The sequence below is a fragment of the Salmo salar genome, chromosome ssa04, assembly GCF_905237065.1.
Source record: "Salmo salar chromosome ssa04, Ssal_v3.1, whole genome shotgun sequence".
NCBI classification, from domain to species: domain Eukaryota; kingdom Metazoa; phylum Chordata; class Actinopteri; order Salmoniformes; family Salmonidae; genus Salmo; species Salmo salar.
Window position 1 is genome coordinate 43,105,222 of NC_059445.1, and position 27,211 is coordinate 43,132,432.

Here is a 27,211-nt window from a genome sequence, read left to right on the forward strand (position 1 = left end):
TCCTCGTTTGCTAAGTCAAACGACACCGCTGGTCCTGCTCACACTGCCCTACCCTGTGCTTTGACCTCTTTCTCCCCTCTCTCTCCAGATGAAATCTCGCGTCTTGTGACGGCCGGCCACCCAACAACCTGCCCACTTGACCCTATCCCCTCCTCTCTTCTCCAGACCATTTCCGGAGACCTTCTCCCCTACCTCACCTCGCTCATCAACTCATCCTTGACCGCTGGCTACGTCCCTTCCGTCTTCAAGAGAGCGAGAGTTGCACCCCTTCTGAAAAAACCTACACTCGATCCCTCCGATGTCAACAACTACAGACCAGTATCCCTTCTTTCTTTTCTCTCCAAAACTCTTGAACGTGCTGTCCTTGGCCAGCTCTCCTGCTATCTCTCTCAGAATGACCTTCTTGATCCTAATCAGTCAGGTTTCAAGACTGGGCATTCAACTGAGACTGCTCTTCTCTGTGTCACGGAGGCTCTCCGCACTGCTAAAGCTAACTCTCTCTCCTCTGCTCTCATCCTTCTAGACCTATCTGCTGCCTTTGATACTGTGAACCATCAGATCCTCCTCTCCACCCTCTCCGAGTTGGGCATCTCTGGCGCGGCCCACGCTTGGATTGCGTCCTACCTGACAGGTCGCTCCTACCAGGTGGCGTGGCGAGAATCTGTCTCCGCACCATGCTCTCTCACCACTGGTGTCCCCCAGGGCTCTGTTCTAGGCCCTCTCCTATTCTCGCTATACACCAAGTCACTTGGCTCTGTCATATCCTCACATGGTCTCTCCTATCATTGCTATGCAGACGACACACAATTAATGTTCTCCTTTCCCCCTTCTGATAACCAGGCGGCGAATCGCATCTCTGCATGTCTGTCAGACATATCAGTGTGGATGACGGATCACCACCTCAAGCTGAACCTCGGCAAGACGGAGCTGCTCTTCCTCCCGGGGAAGGACTGCCCGTTCCATGATCTCGCCATCACGGTTGACAACTCCCTTGTGTCCTCCTCCCAGAGTGCTAAGAACCTTGGCGTGATCCTGGACAACACCCTGTCGTTCTCCACTAACATCAAGGCGGTGACGCGATCCTGTAGGTTCATGCTCTACAACATTCGCAGAGTACGACCCTGCCTCACACAGGAAGCGGCGCAGGTCCTAATCCAGGCACTTGTCATCTCCCGTCTGGATTACTGCAACTCGCTGTTGGCTGGGCTCCCTGCCTGTGCCATTAAACCCCTACAACTCATCCAGAACGCCGCAGCCCGTCTGGTGTTCAACCTTCCCAAGTTCTCTCACGTCACCCCGCTCCTCCGCTCTCTCCACCGGCTTCCAGTTGAAGCTCGCATCCGCTACAAGACCATGGTGATTGCCTACGGAGCTGTGAAGGGAACGGCACCTCCATACCTTCAGGCTCTGATCAGGCCCTACACCCAAACAAGGGTTCATCCACCTCTGGCCTGCTGGCCCCCCTACCTCTGAGGAAGCACAGTTCCCGCTCAGCCCAGTCAAAACTGTTCGCTGCTCTGGCACCCCAAAGGTGGAACAAGCTCCCTCGCGACGCCAGGACAGCGGAGTCAATCACCACCTTCCGGAGACACCTGAAACCCCACCTCTTTAAGGAATACCTAGGATAGGATAAAGTAATCCTTCTAACCCCCCCCCCCCCTTAAAAGATTTAGATGCACTATTGTAAAGTGGTTGTTCCACTGGATATCATAAGGTGAATGCACCAATTTGTAAGTCGCTCTGGATAAGAGCGTCTGCTAAATGACTTAAATGTAATGTAAATGTAATGTAAATGTTTTAGAAGTGGGGGGGAGATAATTATTTAAATTTTTTATCTGGTCGGATAAACACTCCAAACAGCCTACCCGACCGCTCGGAGGCGTCCACGTGGTCCTGAAGCACACCGTTGCCTCGTTTTGTATCACATTCCAATGATAAAACTGGGGGGGACAAAAATGCAATTTCAGAAGGTGGGGGCGACATGTCCCCCCGTCCCCAGTGAAAGTTGCGCCCCTGGTTTTTATTTAATCTTAAAATTAGTAACTCATCGATAGGCCACATTTTGATGTTACTGTCACTAAAAAAGCCTTATTATGTAATCATAGAAAGCATGCATGTCCAAGATAGCATGCAAAGGTTGCAAGTCTGTGGAGATCTTCACAATATAAATATCTGTGCAGAATCTCAAACGGCATTGATCACTTGCACTTTATATTTTTAGTGTAATGTCAACTACAATCCAGGTCATATGGTTGTGCTGTTAGATGAAGCACAGTGATAACACATTACGTTTTTCTATCTATACAAAATATTTGATATTGTATTCCCATTTGAACTTTGTTGTGATTTTAAATGGTTGAAAGTGCAGTGATAAAACATTTAGATGAAAACTAAATAAAAAATCAGGCATTGTTTTTCCATAGTGTCACATTGGGAATTCAACAAACTTCTGGTTGTATTTTTGAGTGGGTGAATAAAGGTTGAAATCTCAGTGATCAACCGTTTCAACCAAAAATTACCCACATTTCCAAGTTGAAACGACGTGGTGTGCCCAGTGGGAAGTCTTTACAATATCAAAGCCCATAAACTCACCCACCCGTTCAACCCCCAGTGTTGCTCAGCTAAGCAGGGGCTTTGATTGGATCTCCTGTTATTTGTTCCTTTCATTATTGTGGTACCCAGCGGATATTGAATGTCTGAGACGTCCACCTCCCGGTCGCTCAGGTTTAGGCTACATTGTGGAAAACAGAACATTTGTATGAAGTTAAGGTGTTTACATATTTTTTGATTCTACTTTGAAGAAAACATTATTGAGATTAAAATTAGTAGTTTACAACCGTAGTTAAACAACAGTTTAATTTAGCAAATCAGCAAAGAAAAGTGTTCTGCTGACAAATGTTCTGTCATCACTCTGGAATACTTACAAATGAATCACAAACCGCCAGAGACAGACGACAGCTACTGCTGATGATGCGCGCACACACACGCGCGCGGCCACACACACACACACAGAGAGAGACAGACAGACACACACACATTTTCCAGTCTCTCAGAGGAGAACAATACAAGAGGCAAAAATTGGCTTTGCATTTCTGTGCATGGAATTCTAAACTGGATTATGGTTATAGGGAATTCTGGTGGAGTCCTCGGGAGTCGGGACTCACATTGTTAGATAGTCATAAAGCATTCCATCCCAATCTTACAATCAACCAATTCTAATAAATGCATTGCATTCATTGGCACATTCAATTGCGGTTTATAATGAACAAAACGCGTGAATGGGTACATTGTTGCAAAAAAAAAGTCCGAGCTCACAGTTAAGAGTGTTTCCATTGTAGACCTTTACGCACAATTTAACACGCTTGGAACGGAGTGCGTTGTCCGGGTGCTAGGGTGTCCTCGATGGGTCTCACAGGATGGCTTTGCAGAGGTGTTCGTGATGGTGTTGCCGTGGCTGCTCGTTTTGGAGCTCGTACTTTACGCAGGCTGTTTCATCTGTGGAATAATGTCCGCTGCTTCTCTGACAATCACCCAGGTACGAAAGCATTAACGTTTGAAATGTCGGGAACTTTCAACCGCATATGATACATTCTAAACTTGAGAACTCATTTTATCCCTGTATAAAAAAAAATATTAATAGAAATGTATTGACAACATTTCCACACATAGCCTAGGCTACTGTCTGCTGTCACCCTCCTCAAACCGACACTAGGCTATTGGTAGGCTGCTAGATGTAGAGCATACATTGGATATGTTTTTATCGTCCTCTCAACGATGGGTCAAACTTTTAGGTGCTACATCTGTTATGGAAGATTTTTATCAGACTTTCAAGAAACTTTCTTCTATATTATGTTGTCTTTTCCTGCTTTTATCTCAGAATTTGTAACACATCCCAAAACATGTGGGTTGGCCTATAATGAGAAAATAAATGAAATCAGCAGAGATAATCATGTGATCATGTGAAGTCAGTGAATATCGTTGATGACTCTTCGCTAGGCCTACCGGCTTATACAATGTCTTACTGGACTTCAGCTAAATGCAAAATTGTTGCATGCAGTGACTTTGCAATAGATTAGGCTACAATTCCACATAAAAATACTACAGTTTACTATATAATACTATAGTACTTACTATAGAATTATATAGTATTCTGTAGTAAACTGTAGTATACTGTAGAATACTATACTGCACACTGGAGTATCCCTCGATTGTGTAGTTCTTATTATTGAATTTTGTAGTACACTTTAGAATAATATACTACACACTGTATCGATATGCTCGTATACAGTTGAAGTCGGAAGTTTACATACACCTAAGCCAAATACATTTAAACTCAGTTTTTCACAATTCCTGACATTTAATCCCAGTAAAAATTCTTAGGTCAGTTAGGATCACCACTTTATTTTAAGAATGTGAAATGTCAGAATAATAGTAAAGAGAATGATTTATTTCAGCTTTTATTTCTTTCATCACAGTCCCAGTGGGTCAGAAGTTTACATACACTCAATTAGTATTTGGTAGCATTGCCTTTAAATTGTTTAACTTGGGTCAAAAGTTTTGGGTAGTCTTCCACATGCTTCCCATAATAAGTTGGGTGAATTTTGTCCCATTCCTCCTGACAGAGCTGGTGTAACTGAGTTCGGTTTGTATGCCTCCTTGCTCGCACACACTTTTTCAGTTCTGCCCACAAATATTCTATAGGATTGAGGTCCTATAGAATTGAGATTGTGATGGGCACTCCAATACCTTGACTTTGTTGTCCTTAAGCCATTTTGCCAGAACTTTGGAAGTATGCTTGGGGTCATTGTCCATTTGGAAGACCCACTTGCGACCAAGCTTTAACTTCCTGACTGATGTCTTGAGATGTTGCTTCAATATATCCACATAATTGTTGTTCCTCGTGATGCCATCTATTTTGTGAAGTGCAGCAGTCCCTCCTGCAGCAAAGCACCCCCACAACATGATGCTGCCACCCCCGTGCTTCACGGTTGGGATGGTGTTCTTCGGCTTGCAAGCCTCCCCCTTTTCCTCCAAACATAACAATGGTCATTATGGCCAATCAGTTCTATTTTTGTTTCATCAGACCAGAGGACATTTCTCCAAAAAGTACGATCTTTGTCCCCATGTGCAGTTGCAAACAGTACTCTGGCTTTTTTATGGCGGTTTTGGAGCAGTGGCTTGTTCCTTGCTGAGTGGCCTTTCAGGTTATGTCCATATAGGACTCGTTTTACTGTGGATATAGATACTTTTGTACCTGTTTCCTCCAGCATCTTCATAAGGTCCTTTGCTTTTGTTCTGGGATTGATTTGCCCTTTTCGCACCAAAGTACGTTCATCTCTAGGAGACAGAACGCGTCTCCTTCCTGAGCGGTATGACGGCTGCATGGTCCCATGGTGTTTATACTTGCGTACTATTGTTTGTACAGATGAACGTTGTACCTTCAGGCATTTGGAAATTGTTCCCAAGGATGAACCAGACTTGTGGTGGTCTAAAAAAAATATTCTGAGGTCTTGGCTTTTGATTTTCCCATGTTGTCAAGTAACGAGGCACTGAGTTTGAAGGTAGGCCTTGAAACACATCCACAGGTACACCTCCAATTAACTCAAATGATGTCAATTAGCCTATCAGAAGCTTCTAAAGCCATGACATCATTTTCTGGAATTTTCCAAGCTGTCAACTCAGTGTATGTAAACTTCTGGCCCACTGGAATTGTGATACAGTGAATTATAAGTGAAATAATCTGTCTGTAAACAATTGTTGGAAAAATGACTTGTGTCATGCACACAGTAGATGTCCTAACCGACTTGCCGAAACTATAGTTTGTTAACAAGAAGTTTGTGGAGTGGTTGAAAAACGAGTTTTAATGACTCCAACCTAAGTGTATGTAAACTTCCGACTTCAACTGTATATCATTTGCGTATGTCCTGCCCATTCCCCATCCCCCCATATCACAATTTGTGCCACTCATGACTGAAAAACCTACATGCCAAGTATATACCATATATTGTGTTCCCTACAAGTTATAGAAAAGAGCAGAACTGCTGAACCTAACTGTGCAGACCACAGTCCTACCTAAATACTGGTAATGGACAATTTGCTATTTTAATGTTGTTCAGTAAGATTCCTCAAGGAGAAAGCCCCCTCAAAAAAAATATAATTAAAATGAGAATAAAACAAAAACACTAAAATCAAATCAAATCAAATGTATTTGTCACCTACACATGGTTAGCAGATGTTAATGCAAGTGTAGCGAAATGCTTGTGCTTCTAGTTCCGACCAAGCAGTAATATCTAACAAGTAATATAACCTAACAATTCCACAACAACTACCTTATACACACAAGTGTTAAGGAATTAATACGAATATGTACATACAAATATATAGATGAGTGATGGCCGAACGGCATAGGCAAGATGCAGTAGATGGTAAGAGTACAGTATATACATATGAGATGAGTAATGTAGGTTATGAGAACATTATATAAAGTGGCATTGTTTAAAGTGGCTAGTGATACATTTAGTTACATCAAGATGGCAATATGCAGTAGATGGTATAGCGTACAGTATATACATATGAGATGAGTAATGTAGGGTATGAGAACATTATATAAAGTGGCATTGTTTAAAGTGGCTAGTGATACATTTAATTACATCAAGATGGCAAGATGCAGTAGATGGTATAGCGTACAGTATATACATATGAGATGAGTAATGTAAGGTATGTAAACATTATATAAAGTGGCTATTGATAAATTGATTACATACATTTTTCCATTATTAAAGTGGCTGGAGTTGAGTCAGTATGTTGGCAGCAGCCAGTCAATGTTAGTGATGGCTGTTTAACAGTCTGATGGCCTTGAGATAGAAGCTGTTTTTCAGTCTCTCGGTCCCCGCTTTGATGCACCTGTATTGACCTCGCATTCTCGATGATAACGGGGTGTGGCTCGGGTGGTTGTTGTCCTTGATGATCTTTTTGGCCTTCCTGTGACATCGGGTGGTGTAGGTGTCCTGGAGGGCAGGTAGTTTGCACCCGGTGATGCGTTGTGCAGACCTCACTACCCTCTGGAGAGCCTTACGGTTATGGGCGGAGCAGCTGCCGTACCAGGCGGTGATACAGCCCGACAGGATGCTCTCGATTGTGCATCTGTAAAAGTTTGTGAGTGTTTTTGGTGACAAGCCGAATTTCTTCAGCCTCCTGAGGTTGAAGAGGCGCTGCTGCGCCTTCTTCACCACGCTGTCTGTGTGGGTGGACCATTTCAGTTTGTCCGTGATGTGTACGCCAAGGAACTTAAAACTCTCCACCCTCTTCACTACTGTCCCGTCAATGTAGATAGACAGTGAATACTACAGTAAAGTTTGCAAAAACACTACAGTGCATACTGTAGTGATAATGCATGAGAAGCTGGTGTTTGAAGGATATATTGGCACGGGTGTTGTTAGGCCTGAGACGATATATATTATATATATATTACTATATATAAATATAGTAATACTAAAGTATACTATAGTATTTTTTCATGTGGGATTTTTATACAGATGGCAATGACTTTGAAAGGAAATGTGTTGAGAGACAGGAAAATGAAACATGAGTTCTACATTCAGAGTCCTCCCGACTGTTTCACATGGCCCAATGGCACCATATAGTCATCATCTAATGTCCTAAAAGAATACAACTAGACATTTGTGCACATTAATGGAATTTCTCAAGCATTCCTCTCCAAGTTGAATTAAGGTCTCCTGTGCATCCCTACCCAGGCCAGGAAACACAGTGAGGTCTGTGTGTGACAGACCTCACTCTGTTTCCCTGCCTATTAAGGGACGTTCATTTGAGAGCATGTGTATCTCGCCATGGCTAACCAAGCTCTCTTGCTGTTAATGTCCAGTGAAGATACTTCCCATTGTTATAGGTTGTGTAAAGTGCATTAAAACTTCTTAAGGATCCAACCTTTTTTGAAATTTTCGCCTAAAATGACATACCCAATTAAACTGCTTGTAGCTCAGGACCTGAAGCAAGGATATGTATATTCTTGATACCATTTGAAAGGAAACATTTTGAAGTTTGTGGAAATATGAAATTAATGTAGGAGAATATAACACATTAGATCTGGTAAAAGATAATACAAGGAAAGAAAACATGCGTTTTTGTTGTTGTACCATCATCTTTGAAATGCAAGAGAACGGCCATAATGTATTATTCTAGCCCAGGCGCAATTTAGAATTTGGCCACTAGATGGCAGCAGTGTATGTGCAAAGTAGACTGATCCAATGAACCATTGTATATCTGTTCATAATGTTGTAAGACTGCCCAAATGTGCCTAATTGGTTTATTAATGCATTTTCAAGTTCATAATTGTGCACTCTCCTCAAACAATAGCATGGTATTCTTTCACTGTAATAGCTACTGTAAATTGGATTAACAAGAATTTAAGCTTTCTGCCCATGTCAGATATGTCTATGTACTGGGATTTGTTTTTGTTACTTATAACCTCATGCTAATCACATTAGCCTACGTTAGCTCAACCGTCCCGCGGGGGGGGACACCGATCCCGTAGAGGTATCATTTCAATTGCATACTGTAGGATAAATGGCATAGTTATACTGAATGCAACTGTATTGTGTCATGCAGGGCCACTTTAGAGGGCAGTGCATTCTTTATGGGACTGTTGAGTACAACACATCTGGCCTGATCCTGGAGAACCCCAGCCATCCCTCCCTCTGCTACTTTGTGTCAGCCATCTCTGTGTCTGTGGCCATCTACTGCTTCTGCCTCACCCTCTACTGGATCTACACCAGCTGTGTGGAAGAGGAGGTCAAGAGGTGAGAGACAGACTTTCCATGCCTAGTAGTGTGGCAGCAAAGCAGAAATGATTTGATTTGTTTGTTTTGGACTTTTTTTCCTTCCTGTCCTGCACCCCCAGGGGAAGACTGTGGCTGAATGTGACTCTGGGGGTGTGTATGAAGATATTGTTTTTCCTGGCGGTGTCAGGGTGTACCCTGAGGATTGGCAGGGACCGCCTCTGTCTGTCTGCCCTCCACAACGTGCCCTCCATAACCAGGTGAGATGGCTGCCTTTTTTCCCTGTCTTCTCCTGTATCACCTCTTTGCTCAGTGCCCTCTTGTTTCTCATACCGTCTGTGAAATGTGAAATATTGTATGACGTTCTTGTTAATTTGGAGGACTTCTTTCATTTCAGTTGTGAAGAAGCCGAGAATAAAACCTGGGTCAGTCCCTACAATGGAAATCAGTTCTACACGGGCTTGTATAATGCAGAGGTCTGTCCTGACATTGTGCATATCATAATATTAACTAACACATCAAAACGTTATTGCCTTATCAGACCACAAGCTGCTTCAAAACCACAGACCATCTGTTGTCATTGTTATTTAAACCCATGTATTTTATTCTTCATCTCTGCACTCTTCTATTGTCTTTCCCAGAAGTCTGTGTGGGTGAACTTCTTCTTCTGGGTGCAGATCGTGGTGGTGGTGTTTGTCCAGAAACGTCAGGGGTTAGGCTCAAGGTCAGAATGGAGCGTATCTGAAACAGAGCCCTTCTTCCACCGTCCTGTCTGACTCCACCGACCACACCAAGCCAGATGGGTGGCATAATGGTTGTGTTCCTCTGCTCAGACGTTGCTGACGCATGCCAGATCTTACAACGCCTACATAGGTATTTTACGTATCAACCATTAGTTGATGCATGCAACGTCTGAGCAGGGAAACACGACCAATGTGTCCTTGCATCCAGGTCGCTGCATGCAACAACCTAGTTTTGTCCCAAGCTCAAGACAGGGATAACAGTGGGTTAAAAAACCGGATGTACTCAATTATTGGTAATGTAATTAGATTCCACTGCAGTATGAAATAGCCTACCATACACATTTTACTTAATTTGACTGAATTGGCCCCAACTCTGTCATTTGGATAAGTACTTTTATTAAATATGAAACTAAGATTCCTTTTGATAAAGCCACTCAGTGCTGACATTAAAGGCATTACAACCTCTAATTTAGGCCAGCAATGGGGCGCCCTAACAACAATGTGTTTTCCCTTTGAAATAGTGGGAATAGTACAATTAACATTGGAGGTAACTTCTTCCATTTTTGTATACTTATCAGTTTAACCAATTAGTTACACAATTCAGTCACTTCCTGTTATGTAAAATTACCTGCTCAATGTATACTGATTGATGTAACAGCTGTGAAAGTCAAACATTTCCTGTGTATTTCATGTGTTTTTGTCAGAACAAAATCTCTGTCATCGCTAAAATCTTTATTGATTATGAAGTCATTATTAATGAAGTACAGTTACATTGTTACTAGTTATTTTCTAGTACTGAATACGAGTTACCATGGGAACATTTTATGAGAAAAAGGTTTGCAAATAAATAAAAAATATTGTTCCAGATTCACTCCATCACAACCTTTATAAATGGCATTAACTATAGTAAGTCTCCATTCCCAACCACTGACACACAAAATAAATGTTTTGTCATACCCGTGGTATACGGTCTGCTATAAGACGGCTATCAGCCAATCAGCATTCAGGGCTCGACCCACCCAGTTTATAAATGGCATTAAGTACAATAAGTCTCCATTTCCAACCACTGCCACATTCTGTCCCTCCTCTCACCATCAATCCATCCCTCTCCTCTCTGCCCTCTCCTTCACTCCCTCTTTCTCTCAATCTCTTACAGTTTCTTGATGAGTTTGCAAGCTAGTCTTTCTTTTTCTTCTAAGTCGCCATTTTAAGTCTCCAGTTCCAACCGCACTGCACCAGCTGCCTGCGTTTGTTAAACATGTCTAGCTTTGCTGCTTCTATCTGCTGACCCAGGCCCTCCCCCCTCTGCTGAGCTATCACTAGGGCCAACTGTGTGCTCTGCTCATGGCACTCGGCCCTTAGCCGCGTTACCTCTGCCAACAGGCTCTACATGTTGTTCACAACGGAATTCCCCTGCTCCTGAGACATTGTACGGGCTGGGGTAAAGTCAAATATTGAAGGGAAAATCACTGAGGATACACACTCAGACTGATCTGGCAACAACCAAAGTAGAGCATAAAACATCCTACTTGGATTTGTTACTGAGGTGTAGCCTAGTGATTCAACACTATCTTAAAAGCACTAAATATTAATAAACACTGAAATGTTCAAGACAGCAGCATCCGTCTGATTCATCAACCCATGAGATGTCTGCAGGTAGCTTACAGTGGAGCTTATCTCTCCCCAGTGCTAGTAACGTCAACTAACACATTTCAAACACTCAGACACCTTTTCAACCACAAAAGGACAGTTTTACATTTGGCGTCATAAGTGAAGCCAAAGTAATTTGTGGATAACACGTTGCATGTGACAATAAAACATTATATTTAATTGTAACTACCTGCATAAATGCATTATAATTACATTGTGGTTACCAAAGTGATTGCATAACTGCATAGTACCACGTTTTGCTTTCAGAGTTTAAACACTTTGCTCTGATTTATACAAACTCATAATACTGAATGTATGTCTATAAATTTGGAAGGGCCACTTACCAGTGTGAAAATGGAACATGTGCTGCAGCAGTTTCTTCTCTCCTCGTCACCTGAATGGTTTGTACCTACACTTAACAATTACTGGTAGAGTCCCATGCAGTTGATGTGCAGACTCTCATTTGTCATATGAAATGTGACGGGTGCTTAGCCCTTTAAAACAAGCTTAGGGTCAGGGGTAGGGAGAGTAGGAGCCAAATGAAATGAGATTGGTTGCTTTGCTTTGCTTGCAGTCATGCATGGATGTAGTGAGAACCAAAACCAACACTTCTAATTCTTTAAAAAATATATATATATAAATCTGGTTACAATATGTAGGTACAACAACACTGGTTACAACAGTAACGGTAGACCTGATGCTATTTCAAACAGTTACTGTACTTGTCACTAGAGGGAGATGTTATTTACCATATACACCGGTAGTTTATAATAGATTGCACTGTGATTCTCAGTCAATATAGAGAGCATTATTATCAGAACATGTAGATATATCCAGACTTACTTTATTAGTGCTTCTGTACCACCAACACCATCATAATCATCATGTTCATCAACAACAATTAGAATTTGTACTGGTAACACATTAGATACAGCAGAATGAATACATACAGGACTCTTTCAAGATAAGGTGGGGTTTTAGAGTGTTGATGGGATTGAGTTGAGTCACCCAACACATTTAGTGGTTCGGTACCTCTGTCCTCGAACCGTGTCAATATCTTCATACTTGTAAATGTTTTTACATGGACATTCTTTGAAATGTCGGTCCATATTCACTACCATTTATCGCTTTATTGTTATTATTGTGCTGAATAATTTGTGCACCTACTGGCATGTGTGTATGCTGATGTATAGAAGTGTGTCTTCGCATGCTCAGTTTTTGGCTCTGGTCCCAAGCCTTCCGAGCATCGATCACAGATGGTGCTCCTAATGGCATCAGCTGAGCGAGGGGTGGGGGGTTGGGGTAGTGTGAGTGTTAGTGTGAGTATGTACTCTACTGCATTAAATCCATACTTGATCATGATGTATAATTACAACAGTGGGCAGAACTGAGACATGGGAAAACCCCTTTTGAATTGTGCTGAAGGGCAAATTGCTGAGAGGGATTTTTTATTTATTAAAGAGATAATCTTAAAAGCATAAAATGGGATAATTGTGCACTTAACTCTTAAAATATGATTTACTATATCTCTGAGGTCATATCTTGGACAATATTGTTGGCCTCTCGATCGGGCATGTTCTCGAGGAAGGCGAGTAGGTGACAAGCCTCATCACTACTAGTGTATTGGCTAAATTGATTATTTGTTTTACATCTAAAAGTAATATCAAATCTTATTACAATACTCTCTTTGTGGAATGGTAATACTCTCTTTGTGGAATGGTAATACTCTCTTTGTGGAATGGTAATATTCTCTTTGTGGAATGGTAATACTCTCTTTGTGGAATGGTAATACTCTCTTTGTGGAATGGTACTACTCTCTTTGTGGAATGGTAATACTCTCTTTGTGGAATGGTACTACTCTCTTTGTGGAATGGTACTACTCTCTTTGTGGAATGGTAATACTCTCTTTGTGGAATGGTAATACTCTTTGTGGAATGGTAATACTCTCTTTGTGGAATGGTACTACTCTCTTTGTGGAATGGTAATACTCTCTTTGTGGAATGGTAATACTCTCTTTGTGGAATGGTAATACTCTCTTTGTGGAATGGTAATATTCTCTTTGTGGAATGGTAATACTCTCTTTGTGGAATGGTACTACTCTCTTTGTGGAATGGTAATACTCTCTTTGTGGAATGGTAATACTCTCTTTGTGGAATTGTAATACTCTCTTTGTGGCATGGTACTACTCTCTTTGTGGAATGGTAATACTCTCTTTGTGGATTGGTAATACTCTCTTTGTGGAATGGTACTACTCTCTTTGTGGAATGGTAATACTCTCTTTGTGGAATGGTAATACTCTCTTTGTGGAATGGTAATACTCTCTTTGTGGAATGGTAATACTCTCTTTGTGGAATGGTAATACTCTCTTTGTGGAATGGTAATACTCTCTTTGTGGAATGGTAATACTCTCTTTGTGGAATGGTAATACTCTCTTTGTGGAATGGTAATATTCTCTTTGTGGAATGGTAATACTCTCTTTGTGGAATGGTAATACTCTCTTTGTGGAATGGTAATACTCTCTTTGTGGAATGGTAATACTCACTTTGTGGAATGGTAATTGCTTATTTTTTTATTGGCATTAGAGTTTTGCTCCGCATCTAACAGGGAGTTCTGTAAGTTTACAAGTTATACAGTGCCCCTTGAATGAATCTAATAGCTTGGTGAAAAATGAACTACTCCTGATGTTAAGTGCTAACTCAGCAGCTCCTTGATACTTCCATACATTCATGAACAAAGATACAAAGCGATTGTTGTTCATTGTGGACAATGGGACACAGATATTACAGTCTCTTAAGGAAGAGCAACTACATAACTGTCATTTAATCTACTGTGACACAATAGTTTTGTTTCCCTACACATTTTTCACATACAGTACTGCTTTCTCGCAGGTCTGGAAACCATGATTTTTCCATTTGTTTTCTTTCTCCTTCCTTACCCCTCTCTTTAACAACCCTTTCGATATCGCCACATATTCTTCCTCCGTCCCTGTTTTCTTCTCCTCTCCTCTCTCTAATTTCTTGCATCATCCTGAGCCGATTTGCATATCTGCTCTACTGTACATGACCTTTGCCAATCACAGTGACTATCCTGCGTCAAGGTCCTCCCCTCCATGGCAGCTCTCCTCACCATGGACAATCAACACAGGCAAGTGGAGAGCTTCCTGATAAGCTGGTGGTGTCTCTGTCACACAGGCCACTCCCTGCATGATCTCGGTCCTCACTCTCTCTAGTTCCTGCTCTCTATCCTCCTCTAGCTGCAGACTATTCTCGTCCTCTTCATATCCTTCTGACTCCAGGACCCCTCTGCTTTCTTCATTAGCCCGGCGGAGGCCCAGTCCCAGAAACCCACCACCTTCATCCCCTCTACTCCCCATCCCTGCACCAAGGCTCCGGGAGTGAAACAGGCAGGCCTGGCGCATCGTGTGCAAACGGCCCAGAGATAATCCACTGCGGCTGAGGGCTAACCTTCCTCCTCCCATCCTTCCCACTGTCCCATATGTCAAAGATCCTGCCCCCATTACCACATTTCCCCTGACTCGCGAGGGGAGCGAGGAGCTGCTGGTGGACCTGCAGCAGCGTGGGCAGCTCTGTAGGACGTAGCTGGAGCTCCGTCTCATAGGGACATGTGTTGCCCCGGTAAACGCAGAGGGAGAAGATGTGTTGTTGGTGTTCAGATCCATCAGCAAGGCCTCAGAGTAACTGGGCACCATCTGCTGGTTACAGCGAATGTGCCACTCCAGTTCAGTGATGTCCACAGTGTTGACCCTCGATATGACACGTAATCTGGGGCCACCGCGTTGCCCATTCTCCTGGCCTGAGCGGTAGTTGCCCATCTCAGTGCTGTCATTGTCATTGACTTCCTCGTTCTCACCAAACAGCTTCTCCACATGGTAGTGAACATACGCCGTACGGTACTCCGACACCACACGTAATGGCCAGGACAACATCAGGGCTGAGATCAGCCAATACATGCGCCGCCGAGAGAACCAGGGCGGCCACGCCGGGTCAGGAAAGGCCAGCATGTGCTCACGGAAGTCCACGTTCTTCAAGTGCATGCCCTCCCGTGCCTCCATGTAGTCATCCAGACCCTCGTTCTCTGCGAAGAAGCGTGCGCGCTGAGTGAGGTAGGCGGCCTCGGCACGGGCACTGGCAAAGCTGAAACACTTGGTGAAACGAAGGCGTACAGCCGGGTGCTCCAGAAGGCCAAGCAGCTCCTTGGATACGTCCTTTACACCATGTTGGCTGTAGTCAAATTCAGAGCTAGCTGCGTGTGTGTTGACCCGCTCATGGTACACCTGTGTGGTGGTGTAAGCGTCACCATTTCGGTATCGAGTCACCTGCCGTGTCCGTCTCACATAGTGATAGCTGATGGCCTTCCACCAGATACAGGGCATGGCCTGCTGCAGCCTCTGGACCCTGTTGTACACCTTGCTGATCCTCACCCGGGCCAGAGAGGATGTTTTAGAGAAGCAGTGCCAGCACTCCACCAGGTAGACCAGATACAGCATGATCAGGAAGGCCACCGGGATGTAGACGTAGCCGTTGGAGCAGGGGCTGTCATGGTAGAGGCGGGCGCGGACGCCGTAGTAGAGGCCGTGTTCATCGACAGCCATGACGGTGACACGGGAGAAGGAGCACCATCCCAGCGTGGCGAAACAGCCGAACATCAGAAGCGTGAGGAGCAGGCACTTCCAGTGGGACTCTCGGCATAGGGACCCAGGAAGGGACTGTTTACAGGGACGCTGCTACGGGGGAAGGGATAAGAGACAAGGTAAAGCAAATGGTGGGGGGATGGAGGGTTGGGTACAAATATGAGAAGAAATTCGGTTTAGATTTTATAAATGAGTAAGGTCACCGAGTTTAAGTGATGGGATCAGGGGCACAGGTTTAAAGTTGGGCAAAGGAAGGGATGTGAAAGTGGAAAGGACATTGAAAAAATGATGGCGTAAGTGGTGGGAATGGGGTTTTAATGATGAGAAAACATCAAACATCATGACTTGTATGAGGGGTGATAAAAAGGAGAGGAACAGGATTGAAGGACATACAATGGGAGAGGCAAACAAAAAAAACAAGGAAGGGATGTTAAAACTGGATTTTTCTGCAAGAAACAGAAACAGAAAAAACAGAACACATTAAGTGTATTCCATAAGAATACAGACGATTGGGCATTGATCAAAATGCATTTTATGTCAAACAACATTAATAAACATCAATGTTGTCCTCTCATGCTCCCCTGCTCGTCCAGAGATGGACCATTCCAGTCTCTGGAGGCATGGACACGTTTCCAGGCAGAGTGAAACCCAAACCATGCAGCCCCTTTTAAACACTTGGTTTTAGTGGACACTGGATGACGCTGATGCTTTTAGACCTCATCAACAGAGAGAAAGAAGGAGAGTGCGTTCAGCTTTCTTTTCCCAGTGGAGGTTAGTGGTACTGTGGCCATTCATGCTCCCCATGGGAGGATGCACATGGACAGTGAGCAAAGTGGAAGAGTGAAACATGCAGTGACACTCTTGGCCACAAAAAGAGTATTGGAAATAACCAAAGGGCAAACAAAGACAGAGATACAGATAGATAAGAGCTGAGCTCAGAGTATCTGTCTATCTGCTTCACTTTTTTAAGCAGTCAAATGTGCCTCTTGCAGCCATGACAGTGCCCTTGCAGGGAAGGTTTGTTTTCCTAAAAGGCAGGCTGCTATCCAAACGGTAGCTCCGAGGAGGTGTGTTCCTGTTGGCAGAGTTACAGGGGTTTCATTGTGCCTGCATTACAAGGACAAGGGAGCACACTGAGTGAAAGGGAGAGACCATTTAAGTTCACCATGACCCTAGTGCCTCACTTATTACAGATGTTGTGTGTGTCTATCTATAATAATGATGGGCCAACTCTGCACTCATCCCCCACTTAAAGCCAATTAGAGAGGAAGGGATGAAGAGAGGGGGAGCGAATGAGAGAGGGATGGGTAGTTAACTATACATGATGTTTGATAATGGTCAGGGCTAGGAACATCATGCTTTTTTCACTGTGCTATTTCTCTCCCACTTGATCGCTTTCCCTTCCACTCCTTACTGACATTAGCACTATGAAACTACTTCTGTAGAAAAGTCGTTTTTGCTCCTTCTTACAGCCATAAGGACAAGGGCCACATATTCACCTATCAACTATCAAAGCAAGTAGCCAAAATGACAACCTGGACATAGGGGTAGACGTAACATAGTAAACGAAAATCTGTCACACTCAAATTAATATGATATGTTACATTTGGTATGCTATGTATTAATTTCTGGATGTCCATCATCCATTTTGTATGTTATGTTAAGAATCACAATTTGTTGTGGCTAACGTTAGCTAGGTGGCAAGGTTAGGGTTAGCTAACATGCTAAGTAGTTGCAAAGTTGCTACGTTTTCCGTGATGAGATTCGAACACGCAACCTTTGGATTGCTAGATTTATATGCCACCGACCCCCCAATCTATCCAACCAACCAACCAACCACACACCCCCTTTTGTTTTTGCCTTAAGTAACCTTCTGTCTTTTGTAACCATACCAATCAGTAACATATCATACTCATTTGAGTGTCCTGGATTTTTGTTTACTATGTTACGTCTAGTCTATGAGACAAGCCTGAAAATGAAGAATGGTACCTGGCAGATCAATACAGAAGAGAGACAGAGTGGACAAGTATTTTCTTGTTATAGAAATAAATCCCCCCAAATGTAACATATCCTGACGCAATAACAGAAAGGTAGAGAAGATAGATTTACGTAGGTTAATATAGAGAATTTCAGTTTCACTCAACCGTTGTAAATTATTTATCAAGCCTAAGAACTACTGGCCTGAGAGACAGCTTTATTGGGAATGCCTCTCAGATTACAGGCAGGCAGAAACATAATGTGAGTTTGAGTGTGTATAAATGAAAGTAGGTAAGCCTGTAGTCTGAAATTCTTTACTCTACTACATCAGAATACAATTATTCTCAAAGTACGTGGAAGGAAACTGACCATAGATGGCTGCAAACACAATAGAAGACGCACAGCTCAATGTGGTTTGACCCAACAGGGTCGTCTTCAGCTTGTAGTGATACTAGAGACCTCCCTCCCTCCCTACTTTTTTTTTTTGTGTGTGTGTGTGTGTGTGTGTGTGTGTGTGTGTGTGTGTGTGTGTGTGTGTGTGTGTGTGTGTGTAGGGGCCTGGCTTCCCCTGCCTTACCCTCACTTTGAGATGAAGGGCAAAGCAGAGGAAGGGAAAACGGAGAGATGGCCAGCACACAGTTATGTATGCACATCTCTCTACTTCTCTCTAACCCCACAACATTCAATAGAGCACAAAGGCCCCTCAAGTAAAAATGTAACCCCCCCCCCAAAAAAAAAAAAATCACATTACCACACACAGAATTGTGCTGATTTACCCTGACAGGACATCTTGACATCAGATGTGCAAATATCAGCCATGCTCATGGGAAAGTAAGGCATTATAACATGAGACATGTTGCGTATGTAAACAGGAACACTTAAGAGCATGGATATGGTTGCGTCAGTATAATACAATCCCTATCAAAACTCAATAGTGCTCTCCACTTGGCACCATCTCCATCTCTGTCTCTCTTGTATCCATCACCCTGTAACATAAGATCTGAGGTTATAGCTCAGCAACTCTGACTACTACTCAGACAGACCATAATTAGCGACCTTAGACTATAATGTGGACTGATGCTATACCGTTCATTGTAACAAGTCATCCCCAGAGACGATAAGTCTCCTAATCATGATTATGAGGAGTTGAATATCAAGCAGTTGTATGTGGCATTCATATCCTGGTACAGGCAAATAGATGACGGGGAGCTCAATCGTTCACCTCCACTTCGACTGCAATGCAGTTGCGCCCCTCCATTAGCGAGGGGTGACTCTTCAAGTAACCTTGTAAAATGCACGCACTAAAAATAAGAACGTGACTGGACCTACTGTAAAAATAAGAACTACTGTAAAAACCAGAGGGACTCGGATACAACTCCGACCCACCAGAGATACAGAGGTCTGTTTGTGCTCAACATGTTGTTAGTAAGAGGATAACTGTGAGCTGCCCTGATTACAGTAGAGTGGAAACTGAGGTTGAGTAACCAATTAGCTTGAAATTTCCATGCAGTGCAGGCCTAATATGACATGGATTAAATATTCTTGCAGTCGCGCGTTCTATATGGGTCTGGAAATGTTCCTTTTATTAGCCTGTATATTGTAGCCTATGCAGTAGTTTCGTCCCACAACTAGGCACTACGCATCTGTAAACAACACAGTCAAATTCGGAATCGTTAATATAATGTTAATATAAATGCCTAGTTGCGAGAGGACGCTACCTATGCACTAGCGTCCAACAATACACAATTACACACACAGGATCGCACGCACGCACGCGCGCACAAACACATACACACTTCCCAAACAACCTAACCTATACTAATGCTCTACCTCTTCTCTTCTGCCCCCGTTCAGTAAGGGCGCTTCTCCGGTAACGTTCACCGCAGGCATTATTTTGTTCCTCACGAGCTACGATTTGACCGTGAGCATCGGGATCTGTCCGAGACTCCGACAATCAGGGGGTCCAGAGTCGGGACCGCCCCGCATGACAACTCAAGCCCCATGTATGAATACGATCCTCCAAAAGCAAACGTCTTCGAGCATGAAGCATCCCTCCTGACAGGTTATTACCGCACCTCCTACCATTGCCCCAACGGCTTGATTCGATCCTGTCCTACGGGTCTTGTCACACGATCGCAGGACAGTGAAAAAAAAAAACTATTTTCAGGTGTTGTTTCTCGGGTGTCCGTTAAGTCACCAGTGCCACATGTGGGTGTATTGTTAATTCATTGCTGTCGCCTAGCCTACTTCTCCATAGTAGCCTTCTCTATAGTAGTTCCATTGGGTCACTCCATTGGCGCCAACATGGACTATCGAGCGGGGGAACAATGATGGGAGGAAATAAGTCGCAAGAGAGACATCACGTTATTATTTGATAGGCGATTTAGGCTATACCTCCTGATGCAGCTATATCGGTTAAGTGCGATAGCATAGCACGCCATTTATCCGTAAATATATCTTCATCCCACCATTCAGAAATCATGTTCGCCAGATAATTTTGCTCTCCTCCCTTCTTGCTTTTGGTTCATGTGTTTATCCCGTATTCACCTGCACATTTCATCGTCGATGGTTAGAGCTGACGTCACCCAGTTACGAGACAGTCTACCGGTAAGCGCGCATCATCTTCCAAAATGCCTACATAAATGCAACATTTTAATTAGGCCTAGTTAGAGTGGCTATGTCATAGCCTAGATATTGGGGGGTGATAGTGGTTTGTTTACATAGCAGGTTAGGATAACTAAAGTAGCAGGTTAGGATAATTAACGTAGCAGGTTAGGATAACTAAAGTAGCAGGTTAGGATAATTAATGTAGGTCAGGAGAACTAACGTGACAGGATAGCAGAATTAACGTGGCAGGTTAGGATAATTAACGTAGCAGGTTAGGATAATTAATGTAGCAGGTCAGGAGAATTAACGTGACAGGATAGCAGAACTAACGTGGCAGGTTAGGATAATTAACGTGACAGGATAGAAGAACTAACATGGCAGGTTAGGATAATTAATGTAGCAGGTTAGGATAATTAACATGGCAGGTTAGGATAATTTATGTAGCAGGTTAGGAGAACTAACGTGACAGGATAGCAGAATTAACGTGACAGGATAGAAGAACTAACGTGGCAGGTAAGGATAATTAACATGGCAGGTTATGATAATTTATGTAGCAGGTTAGGAGAACTAACGTGGCAGGTTAGGATAATTAACGTGGCAGGTTAGGATAATTAACATGGCAGGTTAGGATAATTTATGTAGCAGGTTAGGAGAACTAACGTGACAGGTTAGAAGAACTAACGTGGCAGGTTAGGATAATTAACGTAGCAGGTTAGGAGAATGAGGTTAAGGTTAGGAAAAGGCTTAGGGTTAAGCTTAGCTAAAATGCTACAGTTGTCAACAACTGTTATCACCGACGTGACAACAAGTTGGAGCTGTACATGTAGCCACAACTGTACAAACCATCAATCTTGACAAACCATCAGTATCTTAACACCGGTTGGTAATTCAGGCCAGGTGAAGGGTGTAGAGGTCGAAATGGGACAGAGCCCAGAGGAAGCCGGGATTAGTGATGGTTCATCCGTGAAAAAAATGCTCTTTTTGGTGAACGTTGGGAAGCGAATAGCATCGTTGAAAGAGACGTTAATTTGCGTCCCAGATTTGCATACTGCTACTACTGTTTGCTTGTGTAAATGGAGATAGAAAGGAGTTCCATGTGATCGTTACTGTGAATTCCTTTTTGGACCTGGGGACCATGAAGAGACCCCTGGTGGCATGTCTTGTGGGGTATGTATGGGTGTCTGAGCTGAATGTTATTTGATTATGCAGACAATCTGGAATTTTCATCACATTAATATTTCTCATAAAAACTAAAAGAGAAGCAGTTAATCTCTCATCAACCAGGAAAGACTGGGGTGCATGTTGTTGATGTTAGTTCTGTATGTGCAGTTAAGGGCAAGGATGCTGCTCTGTTTTGAACCAGCAGCAGCTTTGCTGGTCTCGCTTTGCTGCACTTGACCATATTACCAGACAGTAATCAAGATGGGACAAGACCAGAGCCTGAACAACTAGTACAGTTGATTTTTGCAGGAAGCCTCCTGCGTGGAGCTGGGACCGGTCTCCCCGGACTGGGGAGACTTACAGGAGATTGGGTGCGCAGAGCGGGCACGGGGCACACTGGGCCGTGGAGGCGCACCGGCGGTCTGGAACTCAGGGCTGGCACACCCCGTCCTGGCTGAGTGGTCACAGTAGCCCGGCACGGGCGGAGCGCTGGCACAGGGCGAACTGGGGTGTGCTGGAGAGTGAGGGCTGCCGTGCGTAGAGCAGGCGCAGGGTAAGCTGGACCGAGGAGACGCACTGGTGGCCAGATGCGCTGTGCCGGCGCACTTCTCCCTGGCTGCCGGCCAACTCTCGCCCGGCAACGCTGCGGAGCCCGTACTGGCCGCACCGGACTGTGCATGCGTATGGGCGACACCGTGCGCATTTCTGCGTAGCTCGGTGCTCTCCTCGTCACCCGCTCCCCACGGTAAGCACGGGGAGTTGGCTCAGGACTCCACCCTGACTCTGCTCAACTCCCCGTGTGCGATGCCTCTCGGCCTCATGTAGCTCCCTTAATTTCCTCTCCCAGAAACGTCGTTCTGCCTTTGCTGCCTCCAGTTCCTCCCTCGGTCGCCGGTACTCCCCAGCCTGTCTCCAGGGTCCCTTTCTGTCTAAGATCTCCTCCCATGTCCACGACTCCAAATATTTCTCCTGCTGCTCCTTCTTCCGCTGCTTGGTCCTTTTTTGGTGGGTGGTTCTGTCACGGGTGTCGTAAGGATTGGACCAAGGCGCAGCGGGTAAAGTGCTCATCTTCTTAATTTATTAGAAGAAACAGTCCCATAAGGTGCACAGACTATACAGGAAATAACCACCCACAAAACACAAGTGAAACAAACCTCAACTAAATATGGCCTCCAATTAGAATGATACTGACTGTAACTCCTTATTTAAAACTTCAGTGAACTCACTGGCATTGGGTGCTGACATGTAGATTGTGGAATCATCTGCATAAATAGTAACTTGTGTAAGACCAGTGGCAAATCATTTGTAAAAATAACGGCCCAAAGCAACTCATCAATCTACTCACAGTACCCCATAATGACAAAGTGAAAACGGTTTTCAAGAAATTTTCACAAATGTATTAAAAATTAAAAACAAAAATACCTTATTTACATACAGTACCAGTCAAAAGTTTGGACACACCTACTCATTCCAGGGTGTTTCTTTATTTTTACTATTTTCTACATTGTAGAATAATAGTGAAGACATCAAAACTATGAAATAACACATATGGAATCAGCATTCTGCAGCGATACGCCATCCCATCTGGTTTGTGCTTAGTGGGACTATCATTTGTTTTTCAACAGGACAATGACCCAACACACCTCCAGGCTGTGTAAGGGCTATTTGACCAAGTAGGAGAGTGATGGAGTGCTGCATCAGATGACCTGGCCTCCACAATCACCTGACCTCAACCCAATTGAGATGGTTTGGGATGAGTTAGACCGCAGAGTGAAGGAAAAGCAGCCAACAAGTGCTCAGCATATGTGGGAACTCCTTTAAGACTGTTGGAAAAGCATTCCAGGTGAAGCTGGTTGAGAGAATGCCAAGAGTGAGCAAAGCTGTCATCAGCTTGTTTATCACTTTTTGGTTACTACATGACTCCATATGTGTTATTTCATAGTTTTGATGTCTTCACTATTATTCTACAATGTAGAAAATATTAAAATAAAGAAAAAACCCTTAAATGAATAGGTGTGTCCAAACTTTTGACTGGTACTGTAGGTATTCAGACCTTTTGCTATGTGACTCGAAATTGAGCTCAGGTATATCCAGTTTCCATTGATCATCCTTGAGATGTTTCTACAACTTGATTGGAGTCCACCTGTGTGTAAATTCAATTGAATGGACATGATTTGGAAAGGCACACACCTGTCTATATAAGGTTTCACAGTTGACAGTGTATGTCAGAGCAAAAACCAAGTAAAAACCAAGCCGTAAGGTTGAAGGAATTGTCTGTAGAGCTCCGAGACAGGATTGTGCTGAGGCACAGATCTGGGGAAGGGTACCAAATCATTTCTGCAGCATTGAAGGTCCCCAAGAACACAGTGGCCGACATCATTCTTAAATGGAAGAAGTTTGGAACCACCAAGACTCTTTCTAGAGCTGTCCGCTCCGCCAAACTGAGCAATCAGGGTAGAAGGTCTTTGGTCAGGGAGGTGATCAAGAACCGATGGTCACTCTGATAGAGCTTCAGAGTTCCTCTGTGGAAATGGCAGACCCTTCCAGAAGGACAACCATCTCTGTAGCACTCCACCAATCAGGCCTTTATGGTAGAGTGGCCAGATGGAAGTTACGCCTCAGTAAAACACACATGACAGGCCACTTGGAGTTTGCCAAAAGGCACCTAAAGACTCTCGGACCATGAGAAACAAGATTCTCCGGACTTGAACCCAATCGAACATGTTTGGAGAGACCTGAAAATAGCTGTGCAGCGACGCTCCCCATCCAACCTGACAGAGCTTGAGAGGATCTGCAGAGAAGAATGGGAGAAAATCCCCAAATACAGGTATGCCAAGCTTGTAGAGTCATACCCAAGAATTGAGACTGTAATCACTGCCAAAGGTGCTTCAACAAAGTACTGAGTAAAGGGTCTGAATAATTATGTAAATGTGATATTTCCATTTGTAACTTTAAATACATTTTCAAAACTTTATGCTTTGATGTTATGGGGTATTGTGGGTAGATTGTTGAGAGAAATGTAAAATATATATCTTTTTAGAATAAGGCTGTAACATAACAAAATGTGGAAAAAGTCAAGGGCTCTGAATACTTTCCAAATGCACTGTATCTGATGTTAGAGAAACTTCCATTGAACAACACTCTTTGGGTTCTATTGGATAAATAACTCTCCAACCATGTGATGGCAGGTGATGTAAAGCCATAGCAAGTGATTTTTTTCAATAACAATTGATGATTAATAACATTAAAGGCTGCACTGAAATCTAACGATCATCTATCATCTTATTATCCATTTACTTTAACCAGTCATCAGTCATCTGAGTCAGTGCAGTACAAGTTGAGTGCCCTTCTCCATATGCATGCAGAAAGTCAGTAGTTAACTTATTCTCTGAGAAATAGCATTTTAATTGGTCAAACACAATTCTCTACATCAGTGTAATAAGAACAGGCAGCAAACTGATTGGGCAGCTGTTAGAGCCAGCAAAGGGTGCTTTACAATTTTTAGGCTGTGGAATTACTTTAGTTTCCTTCCATGCCTGTGGACACACACACTCCTTTAGGCTTTGGTTAAAGATATAGCAAATAAATACAGTCTACCATTCTCAATAATTTCCCATCAAGGTTGTCTATACCTGGTAGCTTGTCATTATTAGGTGGATAACAATTGTTTTTTCACCTCTCCCACACTAACTTTACCATTTTTTTTTTTTTTAACTATCCTTCTCTTTCATTATTCAATATGATGGTTCACTGTTCAATGTTGTCATTTCACTTCTTAGTTTTTCCACTTTACTAGTGAGATAGTTATTGAAATGATTGGCAACATCGAAATATTTAGTTATAAATGACCCATCAGCTTCAATGAACGATGGAGATGAATTGGGTTTTATACCCATGATATCATTGCCCTGACCTTAGAGATCCTTTCAAGTCTCTATTTTGGTTGGTCAGGGCGTGAGTTGGGGTGGGCATTCTATGTCCTTTTTTTCTATGTTTGGTATTTCTTTGTTTCGGCCGGGTATGGCCTCAATCAGGGACAGCTGTATATCGTTGTTGCTGATTGGGAGCCATACTTAGGCAGCCTGTTTTCCTTTGGGTTTTGTGGGTGGTTATTTTCTGTTTAGTCATTTGTTACCTGACAGAACTGTTTGGCTGTTGTCGTTTGTTTATTTTGTAAAGTGTTCTCTTTTTTTCATTAAATTACAAAGATGAGCACTAACCACACTGCGCCTTGGTCTACTCCATTCAACAGCCATTACAGAACCACCCACCACAAGCAGACCAAGCAGCGTGGAGAGGAGGACTGGACATGGGAGGACATCCTGGATGGCAAGGGATCCTACACTTGGGAAGAGATCCTGGTCGGAAGGGATCGCCTCCCATGGGAACAGGTAGAGACACTCAGAAGAGCGGAGGCAGCAGAGAAAAGGACCAACAGCAACGGTATGAGGGAACACGGCTGGCATGGAAGCCCGAGAGGCAGCCCCCCAAAAAATTGAATACATGATTGTGGTGAATTTCCTACATTGGTATGACATATTTGAGTCATCTATAAATATTATAAGAAAGGTGTATGTTATACAAAATAAATTCTTTCCTTATGGGTTTCACATTGTTCTTTTTTTTTTTTACAAGTCAACATATAAAAAAAACATGAAAATTACTATATAGACTACATTACCAAAAGTATGTGGACACTTGCATGTCGAACATCTCATTCCAAAATCATGGGTATTAATATGAAGTTGGTCCCCCCCCCCCTTTGCTGCTATAACAGCCTCCACTCTTCTGGGAAGGCTTTCCACTCGATGTTGGAATATTGCTGCGGCTTCCATTCAGCCACAAGAGCATTTGAGATGTCGAGCACTGATGTTGGGCGATTAGGCCTGGCTCGCCGTCGGCATTCCGATTCATCCCAAAGGTGTTTGATGGGGTTGAGGTCAGGGCTCTGCAGGCCAGTATGTTTCTTCCACACCGATCTTGACAAATAATTTCTGTATGGACCTCACTTTGCACGTGGCATTGTCATGCTGAAACAGGAAAGGGCCATCTCCAAACTGTTGCCACAAAGTTGGAAGCATAGAATCATTTTCAATGTCATTGTATGCTGTAGTGTTTAGATTTCCCTTCATTGGAACTAAGGGGCCTAGCCCGAACCATGAAAAACAGCCCCAGAACATTATTCCCTCTGCAGCAATCTTTACAGTTGGCACTACACATTCGGGTAGGTAGTGTACTCCTGGCATCCGCCAACCCCAGATTTTTCCGTCGGACTGCCAGATGGTGAAGCGTGATTCATCACTCCAGAGAACAGCACTTACAGTTGATTGGGGCAGCTCCAGCAGGGCAGAAATGTAACAAACTGACTTGTTAGCGACGCCACATTGAAAGTCACTGAGCTTAGTAATGCCATGCCAATGTTTGTCTATGGAGATTGCATGGCAGTGTGCTAGATTTTATACACCTGTCAGCAACACTTGTCTGAAATAGCCGTGTCCACATATTTTGTATATATAGTGTACATTTTCACATAAGAGTTTCCATGGTTAAGCCTGGACAGCACCTCCCACTGGACATTTGATTTAAATAGTAAACCATCTTCTGATTCCTGAGTGTGTCAGCGCCGG

General features: G+C 43.4%; 2 protein-coding genes across 2 annotated transcripts; one reads left to right on the forward strand and one right to left on the reverse strand.

Moving 5' to 3' along the window:
- The first annotated feature begins 3,061 nt into the window (after positions 1–3,061).
- LOC106603164 (transmembrane protein 179B) lies at positions 3,062–11,151 on the forward strand. The gene is made up of 5 exons (XM_014196471.2): positions 3,062–3,535; positions 8,626–8,816; positions 8,918–9,055; positions 9,193–9,271; positions 9,437–11,151. The coding sequence occupies exons 1-5, from the start codon at positions 3,440–3,442 to the stop codon at positions 9,569–9,571; spliced, it is 639 nt and encodes a 212-aa protein (XP_014051946.1). The 5' UTR covers positions 3,062–3,439; the 3' UTR covers positions 9,572–11,151.
- Positions 11,152–11,499: 348 nt separating this feature from the next.
- On the reverse strand, positions 11,500–20,423 carry LOC106603163 (transmembrane protein 151B-like). The gene is made up of 2 exons (XM_014196470.2): positions 19,647–20,423; positions 11,500–15,932 (listed from the first exon to the last, which is right to left on the reverse strand). Exons 1-2 carry the CDS (start codon positions 19,704–19,706, stop codon positions 14,271–14,273), a joined length of 1,722 nt encoding a protein of 573 aa, XP_014051945.1. The 5' UTR covers positions 19,707–20,423; the 3' UTR covers positions 11,500–14,270.
- Positions 20,424–27,211: the final 6,788 nt, after the last annotated feature.

Coding starts and splice junctions, on each gene's coding strand:
- LOC106603164 (XM_014196471.2), top strand. CDS start 3,440: ATGGTGTTGCCGTGGCTGCTCGTTTTGGAGCTCGTACTTTACGCAGGC. Junction 9,056..9,192: donor AACGTGCCCTCCATAACCAG/GTGAGATGGCTG, acceptor CTTTCATTTCAG/TTGTGAAGAAGCCGAGAATA. Junction 9,272..9,436: donor CGGGCTTGTATAATGCAGAG/GTCTGTCCTGAC, acceptor TGTCTTTCCCAG/AAGTCTGTGTGGGTGAACTT.
- LOC106603163 (XM_014196470.2), bottom strand. CDS start 19,706: ATGCCTGCGGTGAACGTTACCGGAGAAGCGCCCTTACTGAACGGGGGC. Junction 15,933..19,646: donor ACGGGGGCAGAAGAGAAGAG/GTAGAGCATTAG, acceptor CTTCCCCCGTAG/CAGCGTCCCTGTAAACAGTC.